General features: G+C 42.0%; 1 protein-coding gene across 1 annotated transcript in view; it reads left to right on the top strand.

Annotated features, from left to right (window-relative positions):
• Positions 1-24,802, top strand: part of TMEM163 (transmembrane protein 163) — a 359,716-nt gene extending 334,914 nt beyond the window's left edge. The window contains exons 7-8 of the mRNA XM_060257116.1: positions 17,439-17,580; positions 23,711-24,802. Of these exons, the coding sequence (XP_060113099.1) occupies positions 17,439-17,580; positions 23,711-23,771 (203 nt within the window). The 3' untranslated portion in view covers positions 23,772-24,802. The remainder of the gene's footprint in view (positions 1-17,438; positions 17,581-23,710) is intronic.
• Positions 24,803-25,341: the final 539 nt, after the last annotated feature.

Below are 25,341 nucleotides of genomic sequence, written 5' to 3'. Positions count from 1 at the left end.
GCTTGGAAACCCCGATGCACCGGGCCCGAGAGATGAGGAAGACGAGATGGCTTGTGAGTTCCAGGTGATGATCCGAAAGAAGGTCGAGAAAGTGGCCAAGGGGTTGTGGGACGAGATGCAGGCAATGACCACCATAATGGCCGGAGAGTGCAACAGGCAAATCGATTGAGTCCTGGGGACGACTGGCCCGAGAAGAGCCCCACAACCGCCCACCACTAGATCTCCGGCAGCGCCACTGCAACTGCCACCGTCGGCTTCCCCGGCCCCTCAAGAAGGGGGGCGTGGGAGAGTGCTGGAGGCCACCTTTGACGGGGATCCCGAAGAGGTGGAGTATTGCACGATTCAGGCGAATAGCTACATGCACTACTGGGGGAATACCTTCCCTGATGAGTTCAGTCGAGTGGACTACCTGGGGTCAAAATTGAAGGGAGCTGCGAAGAGGTGGTACGTGAGCCTGTACAAAGCCATGAGCCCAGAGCTGGACTTTGTAGCCACTTTTCTACAAGCTTTGTTAGCCCAGTACAAGGACCCCCTACAGGAGACTCGCGCCCTGGCTGCCCTGAGGGATATGCAGCAGGGTTCCAAGACCATTCAGGAATATGCTGCTGAGTTCCGTACCAACGCGGCAAAGGTGAGGGGGTGGAGTGAATTGATGAAGATTGAACACTTCACCCGTGGGCTGAATGTGAGCATCCTGGACAGGGCCTTGCAGCTGGCCAGACCAACTACCTTGGTGGGTTGGATCCAGTTGGCCGGTGAAGTGGAGATGAACATGAAGAGAGTGGCCATGCAACGCCAACACCAGAGCAGCAAGTCGGGCCATGACTCAAAACCCGGAGGGGAGGCGGAGGTGAAGAAACCCCAAGGGGGAGGAGCGAGCAGGAAGACCACGGGGACCCACAAATGTTTCTGATGTGGAGACCCGAATCACCTGGCCAGCAGCTGCCCAAACACCCCACGGCCACCTTTGAGCGCCTCTAAGACGAGCACTCCTACTCCCAAGAAGCAGACCAGCTGCCCTAAGGAAGTGGCGAAGAGCAGCACGGTTTGTGAGCTCGATGACGGATGACGACACCATCATCACCGATGAGCTGAGTGAGATGTCCTGGGCTGATGAGCTGACGGGAAACGAGGATGACCTGCTCTAAATGGTGCCAGCCATCAGGTCGCCGAGGAACCGGCACAACTCAGGGTGAGAGTAACGGGGTCGCTATATTTTGTGCCAGTACTTTTGCTAAACAGCAAGCTCAAGAGGTTCGTGCAAGTGAAAGCCCTGATTGATTCGGGCTGCGCCAGAGACATAATCACCCCTAAACTGGTGGACGCATTGAGGCTCCCCACAATGACATTGCCACATCCCATCCAGTTTGAACAGATGGATGGGTCAGTAATGAGGGGGGAGCTCTGCGTGTTAGAGACTCAGTTAGTACCAGTGGGTATTAAAGAACATTTGGACCAGGAGGCCTTTGTAATTGCCCCCTCCTCCTCCTACGATGTGGTTTAGGGAGTAGGTTGGTTGGCCAAGCATGAACCAGACTTTCTGTGGAGGGACCAGACAATAGAATTTAATGACCTGAGATGTAAAACTCATCACTGGATTAAAGAGTGGGGTCCCAATACACCTCCACAAAAGGAGAAGGTCTGCTTGACTATGGAAGAGGTCCAACGCTTACAGAGACTTGAGGGGGGTGTTCAGCAAACAGGGGGCCTTGAGCTACCGCCCCATAGGGACACGGACTGCACCATCAAACTGATCCCGGGGCAGACCTTACCGAAGGCCATGCTATACTCGATGGGGTGGGCGGAAAAGATGGAACTGAGGAAATTCCTCGATAAGAACTTGAAGCGAGGCTTCATCCGACCCGTCACGGCCCCCCATACAGCTCCCGTCCTGTTTAGGAAAAAGAAGGACAGCTCGCTCAGACTTTATACTGATTTTCGAGGGATTAATTGGATTTCCACCTCCAACGCCTACCCGATTCCCCTCATCAAAGACTTACTCAGCACGTTGTTGGAGGGGAAGGTGTTTACCAAGTTGGACTTGAGGGATGCGTACTTTAGAGTGCGCATGCAGGAGGGGGACGAATGGAAAACGGCGTTCAATACATTCATGGGATAATTTGAATATTTGGTGATGCCATTTGGGTTGCAAGGGGCGCTGGGAGTATTCATGAACTTTATCAAGGAAGTGTTGAGAGAGTATTTGTTTAAGGGGATGGTGGTATATCTGGATGACATAATTATCTATTTGCAAGATCTCCAATCGCATGTGAAATTGGTGAGGGAGGTTCTTAGCACCCTATTGAAGCACAAGCTAAACTGTCCAAGTGTGAGTTCCATAAGACCCAACTTGACTACCTGAGTTTTCAGGTATCGGCGCAGGGATTCGCCATGGATCCGAGTAAGGTTCAAGTGGAACTGGATTGGGCTCCCCTGAGGACACGTAGACAGCTCCAATCGTTCCTCGGGTTCTCCAATTTTTACCAAACCTTCATACCGGGGTTTGCCCAAATTATGTTACCCCTTATAGAGTTGCTAAAAACTAAGGGGAAGGGTCCGGATGCCAAAAAACCGGGGCGAAATTAAATTGGACTCAGAGGTGCCAAGAGGCGTTCAACAAGCTCAAACGATTGTTCACTAGTGAACCTGTTTTAATTCACCCTAATGTGCAATGTGACGCCTCCGATGTCACTGTTGAAGCCATCCTCATGCAAAAAGATGAGGAGGGAAAACTAAGACCCTGTGCCTATATATCTAAAAAATTTTCCCACGAGCAGAGAAACTGGTCCGTGTGGGATAAAGAAGCTTTTGCTGTGACTTATGCTTTAAAAACTTGGCGGTTATGGCTAGAAGGGGCCAAGGTACCATTTGAAATCTGGACCGACCACAAGAACCTGGAAGCGCTCACTGGGCGGTGTAAGCTTAGTGAAAAACAGATTAGATGGGCGGGGTTCTTTTTCAAATTTGACTTTGTGCTGAGGCACATTCCTGGAGCGAAAAATTTTTTGGCGGACACCCTTTCGCGCCTTCGTCAGCATAACAGTCAAAAGGAAGAGGTGGTAGACTCCCTGATCCTTCCCTCTCAAGTAGCCGCCATGGTATCCACCAGGTCCAAAACACGGCGGAATCTGCAACCTGATAAGTGGGGGGGGGGGGGGAGCGCCTAGCCACCGAGACTGAAAAAGAGGGTGTGTCAGAACTGGCAGAACTTCAAGAAAAGCCCAAGACTTAGTTGCAAGTATAGGCATTTATTAGAGAACTTCAGAGCTTGAGGTGCAGAATAACACTGATAACAACAGCTAGTATTCGATACACTTTATGTGATTCTGTTGACAACAATAAAACGATCGTTCACACGGGTGGAGACAACAGTCTGTTTCTCAGGGTTTGTTATCAGGTAGGGAGGATGGAATCCCGCTGGGAAAGTGCGGGCCGGCCTGGGTTCAAAGGCCATCTGAAGATGTTGACCCTGGGCTATCTGTCACACTTCAGTGATCACAGTTTGTTTGAAATGCACAGGCACACACAACATGCGGACTGGTTAGTTATTTGGGCAAAGCTGCCTGGGTTAGTGTTTGCTTTCAATATGGAGTCGGTTAAGCTAACAGCACATAGGAAAGTTACAAGTTCTGACAGAGGGAGAAGACAGACCAGGGGAGGTGCAGAAGAGGGAGGATGGGTTCTGGTATAAGTGAGACAAGCTATATGTTCCAAAGAGCCTCCGATCTGAAGTTCTGCAATTTTGCCATTCTAACAAGTTAGCTGGCCATTTTGGGTATGTGAAAACGCTGCATTTAATTAACAGACAGTTTTGGTGGCCTTCCATGAAAAAGGACGTGTCGGAGTTTGTCGCTTCTTGCCCAATTTGCTTAATGGCCAAAAGAAGAGGGGGAAAGCCCCCAGGGCTGCTAAAGCCTTTAGAGACAGCTACTCGTCCTTGGTCTGTGGTGTCAATGGATTTCATAGTCGAACTGCCAGTCTCACAGGGCAAAACCGTAATTCTGGTAGTAGTGGACACCTTTTCTAAACAAGCCCATTTCATTCCCTGTGTGCAGCTGCCAACCGCTAAGAAATTGGCTTATTTGTTTTTCCATCACATTGTAAAATTACACTCGTTCCCTGATAAGGGGGCCACAGTTCGTTGCCAACTTCTGGTGGGAGTTTTGTAAACTATCTGGTATAGAACAAGGGTTGAGCTCAGCGTACCACCCTCAAACGGACGGTCAGACGTAACGTGTGAACGCGCTGTTAGAACAATACTTACGGTGCTACGTGAACCACCAACAGTCTAACTGGGTAGACCTCTTGCCGTTTGCTGAGTATGGTTATAATAACAGCTCAAGCAAGGCTTCCCCGTTTCAAATTGTAAATGGTTATGAGAGGAAGCCGGTTCCATTGTTGCCGGGGGGAGAACGAACTCGTGACCACACCTCATTCGAACAATGGTGGGGGAAATTAGGAGACAGCTGGAAGGGGATTCGAGAGAATCTGGAAGCCGCTAAGGAAGTGTATAAAAAGCAGTATGATAAGACCCACGTGTCAGGCTCTGTAACTCTATCATATTGAAAGTATATTGAAGTGTTAACTTTGTTTGGGTTGTAAAGGGAGCAAAGGAATGTGACTGTTAATAGATACCACTGCTGGCCAGCATCTTCCCAGAGGCTGGGAGATAAGCAGAAGCTCTTGTGTGAAAGTTTGCACCTTCACTCCCTGTTGTTTTGATAATAATGTCTTTTTTCAGATATTGCTTTGATGTAGATTCCATAAGACCCAGAAACCCCCATGCTAAAGTATTAGTCTCAACTTCTGTTTCAAGCTATGAGTTTCCAATAAAGTATTACATTGTTTCAATGAATACAGCCTTGAGTCTCCATCACCTGACACCACGTACACGCCTGGGATTTTAAAGTGGGTGATTCGGTATTTGTGTCAACAAAAAACCTCCCATTGAATCAACCCTCCAAGAAACTGGCGTATCGATTCTTGGGTCCTTTTAAGATCAAGAGGGTGATTAATCGAGTGACTGTAGAACTGGAGTTGCCCAAAATGTTTAGTGAAATACACCCTGTCTTTCATTGCAGTCTTCTGCGAAGAGACCCGGGTGGTTCTTCTTGGCACCCTCAACCATCCGCTCCACAACCTACCCAAATTGGGAATCAAGTCATCATGAAGTACAAGACATATTAGATTCAAAGATGAAACGTGGTATCTTGTACTATTTGATTAAATGGAAACATTTCCCGGCCGGCGAAAATGAGTGGGTAGCAGGGAAAGATGTCTTAGCCCCTGATTTGGTAAACACGTTTCATAGAGCATTTCCGCAGAAACCCCGAGGTTGAGTTTGGAGGGGGTGGTATGTCAAGCATGGTAAAATTCCATTGATAATTGATTGTTTTAGGGTCCTAACTAACCTGGTCTGTGAAGCATCATGGAGGATCCCACTTTGCTAGCTTGTTATTCTTTCCCTTCCCCCGTCTTGTTTTATGGCTTATAATTAGAAGTAGTGAGAAATGAAACTAAGTAATCAGCACCTTCCCATACATTCCTGTAAGGGAGTGAGAGCCATCTGGGGAAAGTAAGGACGCAGTCCTGATAACATTATGGGAACGTTTATGTGTGAATGCTACCCTGCAACCCCCTCCCTTGGAATCCCTTTGAAGTTGGCCTTCAAAGTATTGTCAGCATTACTCTCAAGAACCTGTTACCAAAGTATCGGTCTATCAATAAACGTAGTCTTTTTATCAACTTCGACTTTTCATTGAACCCGCATGCTTGACAACCATGACATTTTCAGTGAGTTATCTACCTCTTGGTCCGTCTCTGCCAGTTCACACCCCATCAACTTGTATTTGTAGCTGGGATTCTTGGCCCCAATGTGCATTCCTTTGCACTTGGCCACATTGAACCTCATCTGCCACGTTAACGCCCACTCATCCAGCCTCAACAGATCCCTTTGAAGTGCATCACAATCCTCTCTGGTTCTCACCATCCTAAACAATTTAGTGTCATCTGCAAACTTGGCCACTTCACTGCTTACTCTCAACTCCAAATCATTTATGAACAAGTTAAAGATCATGGGACCCTGTACTGAGCCCTGCGGCACTCCAGTGCTTACCGTCCTCCACTGCGAAGACTGCCCATTTATACTCACTCTCTGCTTCCTATTAATTAGCCAGTTTTTGATCCACAAGAGGACCTGTCCTTTTACTCCATGACTCTCGAGCTTACTAAGTAGCCTTTGATGAGGAACTTTATCAAAAGCTTTCTAGAAGTCAAGGTAAACAATATCTATCGGGTCTCCTTTGTCCACATGTTTGTTCACCCCCTCAAAGAAATGTAACAGGTTAGTGAGGCAAGATCTTCCCTTACAGAACCCATGCTGAGTCTTCCTCAATAACGCTAAGACCTTCCAGGCCTACTGGTAAATCCACGTCTTCCCCCTCTTTGATCTTAGAAGAAGAAGAAGAAGATATTGGATTTATATCCCGCCCTCCACTCCGAAGAGTCTCAGAGCGGCTCACAATCTCCTTTACCTTCCTCCCCCACAACAGACACCCTGTGAGGTGGGTGGGGCTGGAGAGGGCTCTCGCGGCAGCTGCCCTTTCAAGGACAACCTCTGCCAGAGCTATGGCTGACCCAAGGCCATTCTAGCAGGTGCAAGTGGAGGAGTGGGGAATCAAACCCGGTTCTCCCAGATAAGAGTCCGCACACTTAACCACTACACCAAACTAGGGTTGTACTGCAACTCTAATGTCCTTACTTACTTGGGTAGCAAACAGAGACCTCTGAGTCCTCCTGGCCTGAGCAAGTGTGAAGGGTGTCAAGCATGCAGTTTCAATGACGAGTCAAGTGGATACAAAACTATGTTTATTGATTGATACGCTTTCTTAAGACAGGTTCTTGAGAGTGATACAGATAGTACATTGATACAGTTCTTTTAAGGCACACTTCAAAGGGTTCCCAAAGGTGGGGCTAGGAATGCTCTCTAACACATAAATGTCTACATTCTCACAATGTTATTATTATCTTGCCCTTGCTTTCCCCCAGATGTTTCACACTCCCAACCATGAATGCATGGGAAGGTGCGAATACTCTTTATCTTTATTAGCTTCGTTTCTTTCTACTCTACTACACAGCAATAAGCGGGGTAAGGTGGCGGGGTAAGAATAACAGAGTCAAACTACTTCAGTCCTCCATGATAGTTCACAGACCAGTTTTATGGAGGGCCATTAAACTATTAATTACCATTGGAATTTTACCATGCTTGACAAAGGGAAACTTGGATCCCTGTCTTTCTGCGTTTGGGAGACCGGGGGCGGGGGGAAACTCTCCTCTTCCCTATCTGGCTCCCTATGTTTTTGCTTTGAGGCTTTCCATGCAGGGAGGTATGACTGAGTACTCACAGTGGACACCTCCTGCATCTCCCGTATGACTAATTGTTGAATCTAGGAGAATAGGTTGGCTTTGGCGACCTCCCCAGACAAATCCACAGAGTGGCTGTCTGCTCTATCATCCTGGGCTGGGAAATCAAATAGGTCTAGGTCTCATGAGGTACTGTCCATAGGAAAGTCCCTTTAGGAAAGTCTGAGGGGGCAGCCATCTTAGGGCCAATGAACTGAAAGTGAAGTGTCCCTTTCCTCTTCCTCCTGCCTGAAATAGCACCAGAAAAGAAACTAGCTGTTGCCTGTTCCTTCATGGGGGGGGGGGACCCCAGGTCCCCTGAGCACAGGGAGAGGAAAGGAGCACTGGATTGGGGTGGATTGGGGTCGACCTTCTCCCCTCTCCCCCAAGGGCTCCAGGTTGTAGTTTCCCATTGGGAAAGTCCTTACCATGGCTCAAAAGGGGTATAGGAGTCTGCCAGACTGCTGACAAGAGGTTGGTATTCTTCCGCGTGTCCCCTCCTAGCCATGGCTGGTTCAACTGGTGCTCTCTTGGCCCCTGGGATCGCCAGGGTGCCTAGAAAGTGGAGCGTGGGAACCAGTGTCAATCCATGGCTTCCCCACTGCTGCAGGCTGCGGTAAAACAAAGTACACCGTTTACCGCATGTGGCTCTGTCTGCGGGCATGGGGTGTCTTTCCCCCTCTTCTTTGTCTTCTGCGTCTTCTTTGTCTACTTGCCTGTTCCTTCATGGGGGGGGACCCCAGGTCCCCTGAGCACAGGGAGAGGAAAGGAGCACTGGATTGGGGTGGATTGGGGTCGACCTTCTCCCCTCTCCCCCTCTCTCTCTCTCGTGTGTGAGTTTCTACGAGCTAGGGGCTGCAAGAGCTCTGTCAGTGCGTCCTGCTTAGAGGGCAGGGCCAAACAGACTGGAAGTCAAGGGACAAGCACCTTCCCTCTGGGTTTCAAGTCTGTTGGCCCCTGTCTTCGGAGAGGAGGAGCCATGATCCCCAGAGTAAGGACTGGACCACTCCTGGGACCATTGGACAATAGACTATTTTAAATTATCTCCTCCCTGCTGGGAGAGATGTCAAGCATGAGGGTTCAATGACGAGTCGAAGTTGATACAAAGACTACGTTTATTGATAGACCGATACTTTAGCCGAAGGCATTTCTTGTTTTAAACAATTTATTGGTAACATATGGTTAGAGTATCTAATTATATTCTTGCTATCTCTAACCCATATGATATTTTCAATCCCCCCTCCCTCCGTTACTAGACTCCCGCCGAGATTATATATTTAAATTCAATTATAAAGGTACCCTTAACCAATCAAAGTTCAATGTCTTTCTTTTCCCACATTCGTATTAAAAAATTGTCCAATGTCTTTTTACATTCCACTCTTGCTCTATGTATCCTCTAAATTTCTTCCACTCCTTTTTAAACACATCCAAATCATAGTCTCTTAAAGTTCTTGTTAATTTATCCATCTCACTCCACGATAAAACTTTCACGATCTATTCCCATTTTTCTGGTATTTTTTCTTGCTTCCACAACTGCACATACAATGTCCTAGCAGCTGAGAGCAAATACCAAATTAAAGTCCTATCTTCTTTTGAAAATTTTTCAATTTGTAATCCTAGCAGAAAAGTCTGTGCAACTTTCTTAAAGTTGTATCCCAAAATTTTAGAAATTTCTTGTTGTATCATCTGCCAGAACTTTTTTGCTTTTTCACAAGTCCACCACATATGAAAAAAAGAACCCTCATGATTTTTACATTTCCAACACCTATCCAACATCTTTTTACTCATCTTTGCCAGTTTTTTTGGAGTCATATACCACCTATACATCATCTTAAAACAGTTCTCTCTAATATTCTGACATGTTGATATCTTCATCGAGTTCTTCCAAAGATACTCCCATGTGTCCATTTGTATTTCTCTATTTACATTAATTGCCCATTTAATCATTTGAGATTTTACTACTTCTTCTTTTGTAGACCACTTCAATAGTAATTTATATACTTTCGATATTAATTTTTTGTTATCACCAAGCAGAACCCTTTCCAATTCTGTTTGCTAATTAAATCTAATTCCATCAGATTTAATATCATTTTCCATCAAGCTTTTTATTTGTTCGTCCATTTTATTTTTCCCATAATACAAGTAAGCGTGCCAGCCGAATTTATTCCCATGAGCTTCTAACCATAAAGGTTTTTTATCTAACAGCATTATCCAATCTTTAATCCAAGTCAAGCAAACTACATCATGATACAGTCTTAAATCCGGAAGTTGAAAACCTCCTCTCTCCTTAGCATCTGTTAGAATTTTCATCTTAATCCTTGGTTTCTTCCCGGCCCATACAAAATCCGAAATTTTCCTTTGCCATTTATTAAATTGTTTGCTATCTTTCACAATTGGAATAGTTTGGAACAAATACATTATTCTTGGCAAAATATTCATCTTAATTGCAGCAATCCTGCCCAGCAAGGACAAATTAAGTCTATTCCATTTCATCAAGTCTTTGTCCATCTTGCACCATAGCTTTTCATAATTATTTTTAAACAGGTCAATATTCTTCATTTCTAAGCCTCTAACTTTAGAGGTAACTTCATATCCCGTCAAAGTCTGCAGTTCTTTCTGTCTGTTTGGTTGCATATTTTTACATAAAAATTTCAACTTCTCTTTATTTATATATAATCCTGCTATTTCTCCATATTCTTTTATTTTGGCTAACAACAAAGGAGTCACTTGAATCAGATTCTCAATTATAAACACAATATCATCTGAAAATTCTTATTTATAAGAAAATCCTCTAATTTTTAATTCTTCTATTTCTTTATCATTTTGTACTTGTTGTAATAAAATTTCAAGAGTAATTATAAACAACTATGATGAAAGCAGGCATCCTTGTCTTGTACCTTTCCTCACCTTCATTTCTTTTGTAAGATCTGCATTTACACACAATTTTGCATATTGTTCCGTGTATATTGCTTTCGTCATTCTTATGAAGTGTTCCCCCTGGAGGAAGACTGGAGGAAGAGGAAAGAGTCAATTAGTACAAGGAATGCTATGGTTAAAATGTTTCTAGTTCCTAGGTTGACTTATTTATTTTATGTATTGCCTTGGCATATACCAGAATACGTACTGAAGAGATGGCAAGGAGATATAGATAGATTTGTTTTTGCATCAAAGAAACCAAGGACAGCTAATAGGTATAGATATTATGGTATTAAAGATGGGGGATGGGGGATTCCCAATATAATTTACTATTATGATGCATATCAATTAAGGCACTTAATGATTTGGTTGGAGGGAGAATTAGGAGAAGAACTGAACGGGATAGAAAAGGAAAATTTAGAGGTAGTAGGAGGAAAGGAAAGTTTATTTGAGAGAACGAAAAGGAGGAAGAAGATAGGTGATAAATTATCAACCTTTATGGGGCCCAGTAGGGTATGGGGGAAGTGGAAAAAAGAACTCGCTCCGGAGATATCATCTATTACTAAAATGTGGTATTATGATAAATTTGCTCCATTAAGGGGATCGCTGTCAAAGGAAGTAGGAGATAAGCTGAAGAGGATTACGATTCGAGAATTGAAAGAGGTTTTGGGTACTGATGGGGTGAAGAAAGAGGAGTATAATATTTTGAATAATATTAATTGGTTGTTAAAAAGTCAAATCTCCTCATTGCTGAAGGAGGAAGAACTTAAAAATATTGGTAAAAGAATTAATACTCCCTTTGAAAACTTGGTGAAAGAGTATAGCGAAGATAAGTCAAAAATAGTTTCAAAATTGTATAAGATTTTATTAGGTACAGGGAAATCCCCGAGAGAATTTTTGAAGGAACATTGGGAAACAGATATTGGAGATAAAATTTTAAATGAAGATTGGGAGAGGATGTTTAGATTACCTCCCTTTGTTACAACATCTAGGTTAGTGCAGGAGCAGGGATTGAAGATGATACAGAAATGGTATTATACACCCATTAAGATGTATTATATCTCTAAATCAGGGAGTAAAAATTGTTGGAGGAAATGTGGAGAAATTGGAACTTTCAGTCACATGTGGTGGGATTGTCCCTTAGTGAAAAAATTCTGGTTGCAGGTTGGCATAGAGATGACAAAGATTATGGGATGGCAATTATTAATTTGGATGGTGTGGGATTAAGATCAAAAGAGGATAGTAAATGGATTAATTTGATGTTAGTAGCAGCAAGACAAGTGATAGCAAGAAATTGGAAAGAAGCTGAGGAATTGACAATTAATCACTGGAGGGATAAAATGAATTATATAATTATTTTGGAGTATTTAACGATGAAGATACGAAGAATGAACGGATTAAAGGTTAGGGAACAGGAGGAGGGGTGGTTCAGGAAGATGGTGAGATATTTGGAAAAGTTTAAACAATTTAAGACGATTGGTTGGTTAATAAGAAAATGAATGGATAAGATGTTTAAATAGAGTGATGGAGTTGTATTTGGATGAAATGTTAATAGTTATAAATTTATGGAATATTATAATGTATCTATGGCCTGGGACTCTCACAGAGGTGGATTGGTGTTGGAATATATAACAATAAAAAATTAAAAAAAAAATGAAGTGTTCCCCCAAATTTATTTTTTCCATTACTGCAAACATGAAGTCCCAATTCAAATTATCAAAGGCTTTTTCTGCATCCACAAAAAATAAAGCCGCTTCTTTTTCTGGATGTTTCTCATAATATTCCATAATATTAATAACGGCTCTTACATTGTCTCTTATTTGCCTTTTAGGGAGAAAAACAGCTTGATCTTCTTTTATAAAATTAATCAAAATTTCTTTTAATTCCTTCTTGATCAACTATCTCTTTTTGATTTGCCATGATTTTGGTGATAGTTCTATTTTCTCTCTTTTTCTTCAGTTGCCAGGCTAGATACTTCCCCGGTTTATTCGCACCTTCAAATGGTTTTTGTTGCAAACTTTTTAAATTCCATTCAAGTTCTTTATTCAGCAAATGTCTTACTTGAGATTGTAGTATTGTAATTTCCTTTATTAATTTCTTCTTTCCTGGTCTTTTTTTTTAGTTCCCCTTCTTTTTTCTTTATTTCATTTTGTAAACCTAGCAACCGCTTTTCTTTAGCCCTCTTATCTTTATTATTCAATGTAATTAATAATCCTCTCATTACTACTTTATAAGTATCCCAAACTGTCTGAAATTCCATATCATCAGTCTCATTTATTTGAAAGAACGCTGCAGTTTCCTTTTCTAAGAATGTCACAATGTCTTTGTCCTGTAGCAAGTCCTCATTAATTCTCCATCTTCTTATTTTCTTTTGCAATTTTGTAGTCCAACATATTGGATTGTGATCTGCACAAACCTTTGGTAGAATCTCCACTTTTTTAGTTATGAGGCCCAAACTTTTGGAGCCCCATAACATATCTATTCTGGAAAAAGAATTATGTCTTGCTGAAAAGAAGGTATAGTCTCTTACTTCAGGATTAAATTTTCTCAAAATATCGTCCAAGTTTTCTTGTTTAACCAACTTGAAAAAAGAGCTTGGTAGTTTTCCTTCTTTATCTTTCTTCTTTTGGCTTGATCTATCAATATTATTTTGTATTGTCCCATTGAAGTCACCCATCATCAAAATCTGGTCATATGACGTTTCGTCTAACTGCTGGTTAATGTCTTTAAAAAACTTGTCTTTTGCTCCATTGGGCGCATATAATCCTAACAACAATGTGGTTTTTTTGCCTCCATCATCACTTCCACTACAATATATCTTCCATCTTTTTCTTTAAATATCAATTTTGGTTCTAGTTGCTCTTTAATATAAAAGACCACCCCTCTGTTCTTTTGATCCGCCAATGAAAAAAATTCCAATCCCAAATTTTATTCCACAAAAAATTGTAATCCTTTGTTGTGTATGAACTTTCTGTAGACAAATTATATTACATTTTTGTTTTTTAATCCAATGAAATGTTGCTTTTCTTTTTTGTGATGAATTTAGTCCATTTATGTTCCAAGATAGTAACTTGTACTCCATTATGATGCAGAGTCTTTATTCTTTTCAAAAAAGCTATACATCTCTTGTTTATTCTTTATTGTAATCCTTTTTCCATGTTATTCAAAGCCAAGACCTTCAGGTAATATCCATCTGTATCTTGTGCCCTCCGCACGCAGCTTCTCTGTTAACCTCTTGTATTTCTTCCTGTCATTAATCACTTGTCTTGGTAGCTCTTTCATTATTTTGACTTTGCTCCCTTCTATTATCCAAGCTTTTTGGAAACCTTTGTTTAGAATTTTTCCTGCTATATCTTTGGACCTTACTCTTATAACAATGTCTCTTGGTAGGCCTTTGTCTTTTGCAAACGCTGAGTTAACTCTGTAAACGCTATCCAACATACTTCTGAATTTTTCAGGATCTTCGTCTAAGTATTCAGCGATGATTTTCACCATATATTCCATTAAATCCGTCTCCTCCCCTTCAGTAGTCCTCTCAGATGCACATGTGTTTCCATTAATCTGCAATCATGGATTGTAACCTTCTCTTGGAGTTTTAGCAAGGTAGAAGCATGTGTATCCACTTTCTCTTCAACTCCTTCAACTCTGTCCTTGACCATACCCAGTTCATCTTTAAAATCCTCATCCTTTCTAAGATCTCCAATATCTTTTTAAAGTTCTTTTTTAAGGGCCATTAGCATTTTGTCCACACCTTTCATAATCCTAGCTTCCATGGTATCAAATTGGCTTTGCATCTTGTCAAAGGAGTGAGCCCTTGCACAAGTTACTCTTCCTTCTGACACAAAAACCTCACCAAAACTTAAAAGGTCTCCAAGTCTAAATTCAACACCCAGTCCAGTAGCTTAGAACATGTTCTTTAAAACAAGACTAGTTTAGTTTTCCTCCTACCTTCCTGGGCTGAGATATTGATTTTTAACAAATTTGGCAGTTTTCCCTCCTTTCAAAATGGCGATCGTTGTTTCTCTATGGTTAAAAAAAGTTCCTAGTGAGGACCTTCTTGGTCTTGGTCTTATCTCCTTCCTGGTTCAACTGTCACAGTCTTTGTAGTCTTTGTAGTCTTTATTTCATTGGCCAGCAAGCATTTACTTCCTGGGTCATATTGCTCAGTTCTCATCCATCTAGTATCACAGTCTTTGAAGCTTGTTATGTTAATTGCCAGTGCAGAGCGAGAAACCCAAAAGCCTGCGTCATTAACCACAGGTATTCAAAACAATTTCTTTCTTTTTCAAATTCTATTAAAGCTTTTAGATTAACAATGTCCAAATTAAGCAGACTGTTATCTTCCCCTTGTTTCGCCCCAGTTCAGGCTATTTTTAGTTCCAGCTGTTATTTAGATTAACTTAGAAATGTCCCGGAGCAGAGATATAAATCAAAGTACCTTTGCAGCTACGTTCTTGCACCTTCGGTCTTTCTGTTTATTTAAACATAAATCAATCCTAAAAGAGAATGAGGTCCGACAGACTTAAGCCAATTTTATGGCTTTTATTCCTTTGTAGACGAATAGAAGACCTGCCCTCTTCGCGTCGGATCTTCAAGGCTTCCAAAAGGCAGCTTCAGTTGCCAATTTTCAGCTGAGATCTACGACTAAAAGTGTTCTGATGTCGTCCTGGTCTAATCTCTGACTGAGATTAGTGGGCAGAGACCGGGGGGGTCTTTACTACCCTGAACAAAGGAATAAAATTCCCCCTTATTCAGAGGGCTGCAGTTCTGTCGGTGACTCAGACCGGAAGCCCTAGCCGAAGGCATTTCTTGAGGGTAATGAAACTGATACATTGATACAAAACTTTTAAGGCATACTTCAAAGGGATTCCAAGGGAGGGGAAGTGTTCACACCTAAACTATCAGACTGTCTACGTTCCCAGGACGTTTATCAGAACTTTGTCCTTGCTTTCGCCAGATGTCTCATCCTCCCTCCGGAGGATATATGGGAAGGTGCTGATTACTTTGTTCCCTTCACACTACTCTAAATTAACAGCCATAAAGCGGAAAAGGGAAAGGGAAAGAATAACAAACAAATGAACTGGGGTCCTCCATGACAATTCACAGATCAGATTTAGGCAGGATCCTAAAACAATCAATCGACAATAATGTTCAACCATGCTTGACAAGAGACTGTGTGGGACTAATCCTTACTTTGGTAGATTGGCTATCCAACTCCCACCATACCTGTGTTACCCCCAGTATTGGCCCTAGGGCGCATGGCGCCCCAGGCAGGCTCCCTGCTGCCAACCCCCTGATGCCACCTCCCGCCCTCCCTCCATAGTGCCCACTCCATTGCGCCCCCTCCTCTGTATTTGAGGAGTGCGCCGTGATGAGGGTGGGCCCTACCAGCTTTGAGGCAGCCGGCATCTGAACGTTTTTTGAAGAGAGAGCTGGAGGAGGCTTCTCCCCCTTTCTTTCTGAAACCAGAAGTGAGGGGGAGTGAAGCCTCCTTCGGCTCTCTATTCAAAAAATGTTCAGATGCCAGCTGACTCAATGCTGGTAGGGCCCAGCCTCGTTGTGGCGCACTCCTCTGATGGGGGGGGGGGGAGAGCGTGGCAGAAGGGAAGGGAGGGGCTGCCGCTGGGGGGGGAGAGGCAATTTTAAGTGGCTGTCTTCGGCATTGGGAGGGGGGAGCCCAATTCAGCACTCCCCTCCCAGCACCCTAGGCAACTGGCTTGTTTGCCTAGTGGGCGAGTTGGCCCTGGTTACTCTATTTCACAATGTTTTGTGCAACCAATTTTTAGGAATCCTGCCCAGAAGACTCTTATAGTGTTGTTCACACAGATTTGCATACTTTCTTAGGGCAAACCTAACACTAACAATGCTGACACCATGAACTGAGGGTAGCCTTTTGGGCTATAGGTGTTTGGACAAATCCATCCTGGTTCAAACTTCCACACAACCATATCTATTTATTTCCTGCTTTTTCTTTCCAATGGGGTTGCAAGGCAGCTTAAGTCATTCATTTATCTTCCATTTTATCTTTATTTTTATCTTCATACCTCAACCCTGTGAGGTATGTTAGGATGAGTGTGAATGGCCCAACATTCCACTACAGAAGGGATTCCCAGATCCTAGTCCAACACACTACTACTACACAACACTGGCTCTTAAAGAGAGAAAGAAAAACTTTGCCTTGTTTCTCTCACTTGGCAAAATGGTGAGAACTATGAGTAGGCAAAAAAGGCATCCTGGGATGTTAGGCTGTGACATTTAGGAAGAATTGACTCAACATAATGACGGGGGAGTGATGTAGTTTCAGGCCAGCTGACAGGCAAAGAAGAACACAAGAAGTTCTTGCTGAGTTGTGCATTTAAAAATGTGTTTGAATTGGTGAAATTAACCTCCAGCTATGTTGCTTTCATCCACTTTGGAAAGAAGTATTTATGCACCAGGTAAAGGGGAATAGGAGGTCAGTGTTATAGGATTTTGACATTTATAAATGAACCCATATTTTACTTTTTTTTAAAAAAATCTTCCTTTACTCTGTACAATGGGGTGGCCAACGGTAGCTCTCCAGATGTTTTTTGCCTACAACTTCCATCAGCCCCAGCCAGCATAGCCAATGGCTGGGGCTGATGGGAGTTGTAGGCAAAAAAAATCTGGAGAGCTACCATTGGCCACCCCTGCTGTACAAGGTTAATTGAACTTCTGTTTATTTCTCTCTGAGCTTGTAACCTATGAAGATTCTTGATAGGGTTTTTATTATAACTAAAAGATGAATTTTTAAATCCCCTGGATCAAAAGGAGAAAATGGTGGCAGTTTTGATAAGTATCTGCAAAGATGCAGAATACATGAATTTTTGCATTTCTGTTTTTTTATAAAGGTGATGTGTATAACCTATACACATCACCTTTACAAAAACCTATACATAATGCGATGTTTCTCTGGGGAATGGGAGAATTAGGGCCCATATCACATTATTACAATGGTAATAGTAGCATAGTTAATGGTCTCTCTTTACTTTCATATGAAACAGCTTTGAGCCCTGACTTACTCCTGCGGGGGGAGGGGGGACTTCTCTGCAGTCAGCTCATTTTAGCAGGATCAAATCTTAATTTTTTACCTTTCCTTCCAGGTTTCAACTCCTTAGTAGGAGGAATAATGGGATTCTCCATCCTTCTAAGTGCAGAGGTTTTTAAACACAATGCCTCTGTCTGGTACCTGGATGGAAGTATAGGAGTTTTAATTGGACTTACAATATTTGCCTATGGAGCCAAGTGAGTACAATTGTTCCTTTTCTTTATTTTGCATTAATGTCTTTTCATGCAGAACAGCTATAGTCTGTTTGTTGTTTCTCATGTCTGATGAGTTGCAGAGTAGGTTGCATTCATGGACTCCAAAACATTTCATATTACTTTGTCTATCCTACATAGATCTGGGCATTACTTGCCTTTGACGTCTCTACTTCAAGTCTACAGTGTTTTATTGCTTGGGAACACACAGTATTGCCAAACCAACTGCCTAGGGTCTTTCCTTGAATCACTTAAGCATTTTTCACATTGCTGTGGAGGTCAGGTTGTTTGTACAACAACAAAACAATGACTTGAGTAAAACAAATAGACATGTGAAATACTTTCCTGTTTACTTTCAGTGAATTCTTGCCCTCTTTTTTAGGTGGAGCACAGTATCCACTACCAACTGAATATTGAATTCCATTTATGTTCACATGTGAGCCCATGAATGGTCCGGAATATAACTATATGATTGCTGGCTCGTGAAGACTAGAGAGAAACTATTCAGTGGGTTTAAAAATTGTAATGTTTTCACTGTGATGTGTAAACTGCCTTGAGCCACAAGGAAAGAAGGAATATAACTAAATAAAAACTTGCCAGTTCTAGAAAAACTACATAGTTTTGCTGGTGGTTGTGTCCTGTATTACAAAGGTCCTGGTGTCAGATCAAGGATCACTTATAGAAAATAAACCACAGGCTGAACTAATCTCAATATTGTTGTCCATAGTGAGAACCACAGTAGCTGCAAACTGGGAAAACAAGTTACCTCTATTCAATCGTGGTATACTCAAATATAGTCATATTTTGTATTATCTAAAATAGCAGCGAACTTGGCTATCCCCTTTTCAGAACGAAAGTATCATAATTTTGTTAGTGTTTGGTATCCTATGCTACAATTTCTTTTAAAAAATTATATTCTACCTTCTGAACCCTGGTTATTGAGATATGCTTATATTTTAAATGGTGTAAACCAGGGTTTCCCAAACTTTTCTTTCCCGTGGCCGGGTTATTTTTACACTTCTCCTTCGTGGCCCACTAAAATTTGGGAGTGGAGTCAGGAGACTTTGGGGGTGGAGCCGGGAGACAGGAATTATGTCATTACCTGTGGTGTCAAGAACCAAGTGATGTCACTTCTGGGGCACACTGAACCAAAACTCCACCTTTTCCTGTGATGTCACTTCCAGGGCACTCCCCCAAACCTGCCTCTACTTCGGAAGTAAATTCATTTTCAGAAAAATCTCTCTGAAACTCATGCTGAGTCAAAATGAGGGTGGAAAGTGGGCGGTCCTCTCTTTTCACCCCCACACCTGCATGCACCTATTTGTGTATTTTTCTCCAGCTTGCAAGCACTCCTAAGGCCCATGTTCAATTGCCTGCACCATCTACCCATCCCTTCCTCAACAGCACTGACCAGTGTATGCAGTTGGGAGTGCTGTTGCCATTGCCATCAGGAATGCCAGCACTGTGTACCACCCACACTGAGCCCTGGCAGCTGCTCTACCTCAAAATATGCTGACACATTTATGCTGAAGGAAGGACAGCAGCCCTTCCTTCAGCTGCTACTACTGGAACCCTTCCTCAAGCTACAACCAAGCTTGCTTGGTTTCAAGAAAATCTTTTGACAGCTATTTTTCATACTTTTCTTTGGTTGAAACACTGGAAAACTGCTATGAAAGGTAGCAGAAAATTGTACTGCAATTAATGAATTAATTTCAAGTTATATGAAGTTCATACAAGCCTTTCTGCAGTTATCACAAAAAGGATATTTCTGAGGGGCTTGCAGCTTTTTACTGGCTGTTTCCCATGCCTTTAAAAGCAACCTGTTGCGCAGATACTTAGCCAGTGAACTACTTTCATCCTTTTAAATATCTACAGGAGGAGTTTAATTTTGATGTCAGACAGTTGTTAAAAGCAGGACCAGTAAAATGGTGCCAAGTTCTTAGTACCATCTCTTTCAGTGCTGTTGAGATATACCACAGTAATCTCCAATAATCTCTTTCTGCCCCACAGCTCTTACTCTCACTCACACAGAAATCTCATAGAAGGCCACCTGGCTACAACTGTGGGTGCCAACATTTCATTGACAGAGCTCCTATGTCTGTAACAACAGAAAAGTTTCATCCAATAAAAATGGAAGGAAAGAAAGAAAGAGGGAAAGAAAGAAAGGGAAATAATGAATGGAAAGAAAGGAAAAGAAAGACATGGAAAGAAAGAACATAAGTATAAGAGGAGCCATGCTGGATCAGGCCAGTGGACTATCCAGTCCAAAATTCCCCCATACAATGCCCAAAAAGCACTAGAATGTCCACGAGTGGGGCCAGGAGCCCTCCCACTGTTGCTTCCCCCCCTCCCAGCACCAAGAACAGACAGAGCATCACTTGCAGGGGAAAAAAGAAAGAAGGGGGGGAGAAGAAAAAAAAAGCCTTCCTCACCATCAGATGACCTCAGCCAGCAAAAATTCTGCCCAGGGGTTGTTTGGTAAAAAAAATAGCTATTGGAATGCCCACTCCCCACCCCTCCCAGCTGAAAAATACACACACACCCTTCTTTGCTGCCCAGGCCTCCCAGGGAAATCTCCCCAAAAGACCATACTGCAAGGCACATGAAAGCTCATACCCTGAAGAACATTTCATGGGTCTAAAGTGCCAGTGGATGCCAGCTTTTCTCTCAAACACTGGGAGTGGGGGAGAAAGAAAGAGAGGCAGCCCAGCTCCTCTCTGTACAACACAGAGATGGGGCGGGGCTAGCTTTGGCTTTTCTTGTGACCCAGTAGTGAGGCTTCCGTGGCCCAGTACTGGGTCACGAGCCTGCAAATGGGAAACACTGGTGTAAACTATGTTTACAGAGCCCTGTGGCACAGAGTGATAAACTGCAGTACTGCTGTCCAAGTTCTGCTCATAACCTGAGTTTGATCCCGGCGGAAGCTGGGTACAGGTAGCCAGCTCAAGGTTGACTTAGCCTTCCATCCTTCTGAAGTCGGTAAAATGAATACCCAACTTGCTGGGGGGAAAGTGACTGGGGAAGGCAATGGCAAACCACCCTGTAAAAAGTCTGCCAAGAAAATGTCATGATATGACATCACCCCATGGGTCAGAAACAACTCAATGCTTGCACAGGGGACTACCTTTACCTTTTAAAACAATGTTTAAAACAAGCAAGAGATGAGAGTTGTCATATGTACAATGCTTATATGCTGGAACAACTTGTTGATAATTTAACACCCTGTTTGTGTTACCACAATTGATCCAGGGTCCCTACCCCTTCTGTCACTTACTCCAAGACAGTGAATGGCTGCAGGAGCTCAGTTGCTGCTTGTTATGAATCCCAAACCCAATTGGGAAACTGCCTTACTCCCCAAATCTCCTTAGTTTTAGGGTTCCTTGGTGGAATTTGCCACCACTCAAGTTCTGCCTAATTCTCTGTGCACCAATCTCCTATCAGTGCCTTAATTTAATCAGAAAGGTAAGATGTGAGTGCATAAATGTATTTGAACAGTTAGACAGTTGGGCAAGGATTTAGTGCAATTAAAGCATCTTTTACTAAAAAGGTTGTAATTATATTGCATACATACTATAGAAAAGTCTAGAACAAATGAGATGAGAATGTATCAGCTCACAAAGAGGGTGCTACAGAATCTACCTCCTCCTCGCAAAGAATAGCATATACGTCTATACTTAAATGCAATGTTACATCAGCATTCCATCCTCTTCCAATATGAAGTGGCAGGAATGCAACAAGGATGCTCTCTCCTGCCCATCTCTCTTTCTTGGTGCTCTTTCATCAAATGAATGGAAGATTCTTTTCACTTACCATGAAGTCTTCCTTCTCTGTGGTCCAGTCCTTACTCCTGGGATCATAGTTCCTCCTCTCTGAAGGTAGGGCCAACATACTTGAAACCCAGCGAGGAGGTGCTAGTCCCAATCAGTCTTCAAGCCAAAATCCTCCCTGAACATAACTCACACCAAACAATAGGAGAGAACAAAACAAGGCAAACTCTCCCCTAACTCAACTTGGTATGTAACTTAACTAATCCTGCCCCTGATATTCTCCTTGAGAGATGGGGCAAAGAAAAAAGGGCATTCGGACCACTTAACAAAACTACATGAGGAGGCCAGGATGTCCCCTTAAAGGAAACATCAGGTTCATCATCTTCAAGTTAATATTCCCATCTTCGAGAAGGAGAAAAAGAAGGATCTGGGTAACTACCGACCCATCAGTTTGAAGTCTTTACCTGGAAACGTTTTAGAACAAATCATCAGTCAGTCAGTCCTGGAACATTTAGAAAGGATGGCTGTGATTACGAAGAGTTTCTCAAGAATAAGTCATTTCAAACTAACCTGATCTCTTTTTTTGAGAAAGTGACTACTTTGCTGGATCAGGGGAATGCTGCAGACATCGTTTATCTTAATTTCAGTAAGGCTTTTGATAAGGTTCCACATATTATCCTTGTTGACAAATTGGTAAAATGTGGTTTGGATCCTGTTACCGTTAGGTGGATCTGTAACTGGTTGACAGATCGCACCCAAAGAGTTCTTGTGAATGGTTCCTCATCCTCTGGGAGAGGAGTAACAAGCAGAGTGCCTCAAGGATCTGTCCAGGGACTTGTTTTGTTCAACAACTTTATAAATGATTTGGATGAAGGAATAGAGAGAATGCTTATTGGGAGGGGTCACAAATACAGTAGAAGACAGAAACAGGATATAGGATGACCTTGACAGGCTGGAAAACTGGGCTAGAACCAATAAAATGAATTTAACAGGGATAAATGTAAAGTTCTGCATTTAGATAGGAAAAATCCAATGCATGGTTATAGGTTGGAAGAGACTTGTCTTGGCAGTAGTATGTGCGAAAAGGATCTAGGGGTCTTAGTGGATCGTACGCAGAACATGAGTCAACAGTGTGTTGTGGCAGCTAAAAAGGCAAATGCAATGTTGGGCTGTATCAACAGAAGTATAGTGTCCAGATCACTTGAAGTTATGGTATCATTTTGCTCTGCTCTGGTAAGACCTCACCAGAAGCTGAGGTTTACCTTTTTAAATGATGTTTATAGGCACTGGAAGAATGGCAAGATTACAAAGATTTTGTGATCTAATGATTTGGAATATACATTGTATTAGATTTTTAGCATCTATTGTATTATATTTATCTGAATTTTTGAGCTTTTATTGTCTTTGAGTTTCTTGTTTTTTATAATCATGTATATTTTTAAAAACCCTACATAGTGTGTTTTGCGGGCACAATTCAGAATGCTGCTTTCTTTTTAAAGCCCTAAATGGACTGGAAAGCGATATCTAAAAGAGTATAGGCTCTCATGTGAGCCCACTGAGCACTTGCATGTATTTGATTAGTACAAAGTATTTTTTATTTTCAGATGCCAGCTGAACATTTGGGGTTGAGTCCAGTGGAAGATTTCTCTGTGTGGTTTACCTTGATTCCCTGCTTTTGGTACAAACTTCTGACTGATCCCACATGCTGTTCTGGGGGGGGGGGTATCCCTTGACCATAGAGAGCATCATTTTGGGGGACATTTGAGGCTGTAGTGGAAAGAGTGAGGCAAGAAACTTGTTTTTCTGACAGATTCCTTCTGTCAGAGGAAATTTCTGGTGGATTCAAACCATTTCCCCCAGGAACTTATTGACTGGTCATTTGGGTGTTATTCATTCTGGTTATATACTACTACAATATAATGTTTATTTTTATTTTGTACTGTTTGGGCATTTTTTGTCTTTATTTTTCTTCTAGGACTGCTCTGACAATTTTATGTTATGGCATTTCTTAGATTTGATATTTTGCTATTGATTTATCCTGTCTAGTTTTAATTTTAAAAGGCTTTTATTATTTTAAATAAGTGGCTTTAAGAACCTTGGCTAACAGTGCAAGACAAAAATGCCTTAAATTAATAAAGATTATTTGAAATCTGAAATTACTTCTATGGAGGTAAAAGATGTATTATATAAGTGGGTATTCATAGCGCCTGATAAGATCCACTGGGGATGGTGATGAAATGAGAACATAAAGCAATTCTACTTCAACAGCTTCCAGCATTACTATATGGGACTTGCTGTTTGTCTTTTGTAACTATCAGTCCTGATAATTTTTTTGTTTTTCTTTCCAGGCTACTTATTGACATGGTCCCTCGTGTACGGCAAACACGTCATTATGAAATGTTTGAATAAAGACAGTGCTATGTGGACTGGACAAGGATTGCAGAAACATCTAACATCTTGGCAAGTGGTGCCAATGATGTTTCACAGAATATGCACTGTCTCCCATAGTATCTTTTCTTTTAACGTTACTGTTCAAAGGGAATTCTGTACAAATAAGGCAATATATGTGCCGCTTAGATTTCAGTAAAAGCAGCAGCAGCATTTTCCTTTTGAGTGTGCTATTAAAATCCTGCAGCTGGCAATGAAAATGAACAAAGTTTGCAGTTCTAATCCAGCTGCCATGGCTTGTCTTCTGGAGTGATGAGGGGCACTGTAGACAAGGGCCAACATCAAAAAAGGGATAGCCGCTTCATTGTATTCTCTTTCAGCAAGCTTTTAAGACTATGACATTTTTTGTGGTGTGAGCTTCTATAAGCAAGAATCTAAAGTTCCATCAGACAGGAGATGGCTGCCACCAGTGTGGAAGTTGATGTCTTGCATAGAGAACTTAGTGGTATATCATACTTAGATTATGGATGCCAACAGATGCCACTTGATGCATGGAATTATTTTTTTCTATATAAAATGGAACTCCAGTCTCAAAACCAACACCACCAGAACTCATCAAGCTGCTGAATCCTCACAGGTTGTTAAAAGAACTTAGTTCTAATTTAATATGATTTTCTAAATGTCTCTGGGTTTAGGTCCATAGGTTTAGGATTTCAAACAATGCATCTGTCATGTTATACTACACAGACAAAAATAAGCACACTGTATTAAAATGCAAGCAAAAGCCAAAAAAGTAAGAGGAGTAAAGTATGAATCTGTGGTTTTGTTTGTATTATACACTAATATAGATGTATAGCTAAATACATGTTGTCTGGTCAAGTAAAACAGTGATGGTTTCATTCAGCTAACACCTCAGAGCCGTTAGAGCTAGTAGTATTCTGTAAATATCCATATTCTTATCCCATCATCCTATGTAATTTAATATCTTGATCACACTATCCAAGTACCATCAATGTTCAACCAATAAAACGACGACCTGTTTTGTACTTGTATTTAACCTTGGCAAAAGCTGTCAAGATGAGTGGGGCATGTCTTCCTGTATTGAAGCCTATCGAAATCCAGGAATGCACAACTCAAAATGTTACCTGGACCAGAATGGTCCTTGGTTGTAGCTAGGTGGGCCCCATCAGGTCTTGCCCTCATAAACTTATAGTTGTGACTGCAACTACCGACAACTGCTTTGGGTAAAAAAACCATGACTGCTTTTGGTAAAAAAAACCTGCATATAGTCCATCACTGTCATCCCTAAAATGCAGTTCCATGTATCCAACCATCTGTGAACTTTGCAAAGTACCCTCTGAAATGTTTTTGCTGGAGGGTAGTGGAATCTTAGAAACACCATAAACAGGGAATCTGCAGTAGAACATGGATAAATGCTGCAGGCATTTTGTTGCGGGAGGGGTTTTTGTTGTACTTCATATGATGTAGATATCTAAGCTGTCTGAAAAGAAGGGTATAAACATTGTAATAAACAAATAAATAAACAATTTGGCAGAAATCCTAGAATCATAGAATTGGAAGGAACCCCCAG

Source organism: Heteronotia binoei, chromosome 16 (genome assembly GCF_032191835.1).
Source record: "Heteronotia binoei isolate CCM8104 ecotype False Entrance Well chromosome 16, APGP_CSIRO_Hbin_v1, whole genome shotgun sequence".
NCBI lineage: Eukaryota > Metazoa > Chordata > Lepidosauria > Squamata > Gekkonidae > Heteronotia > Heteronotia binoei.
The sequence above is the reverse complement of the archived record's forward strand: the minus strand, read 5'-3'. Positions and strand labels throughout refer to the sequence as shown.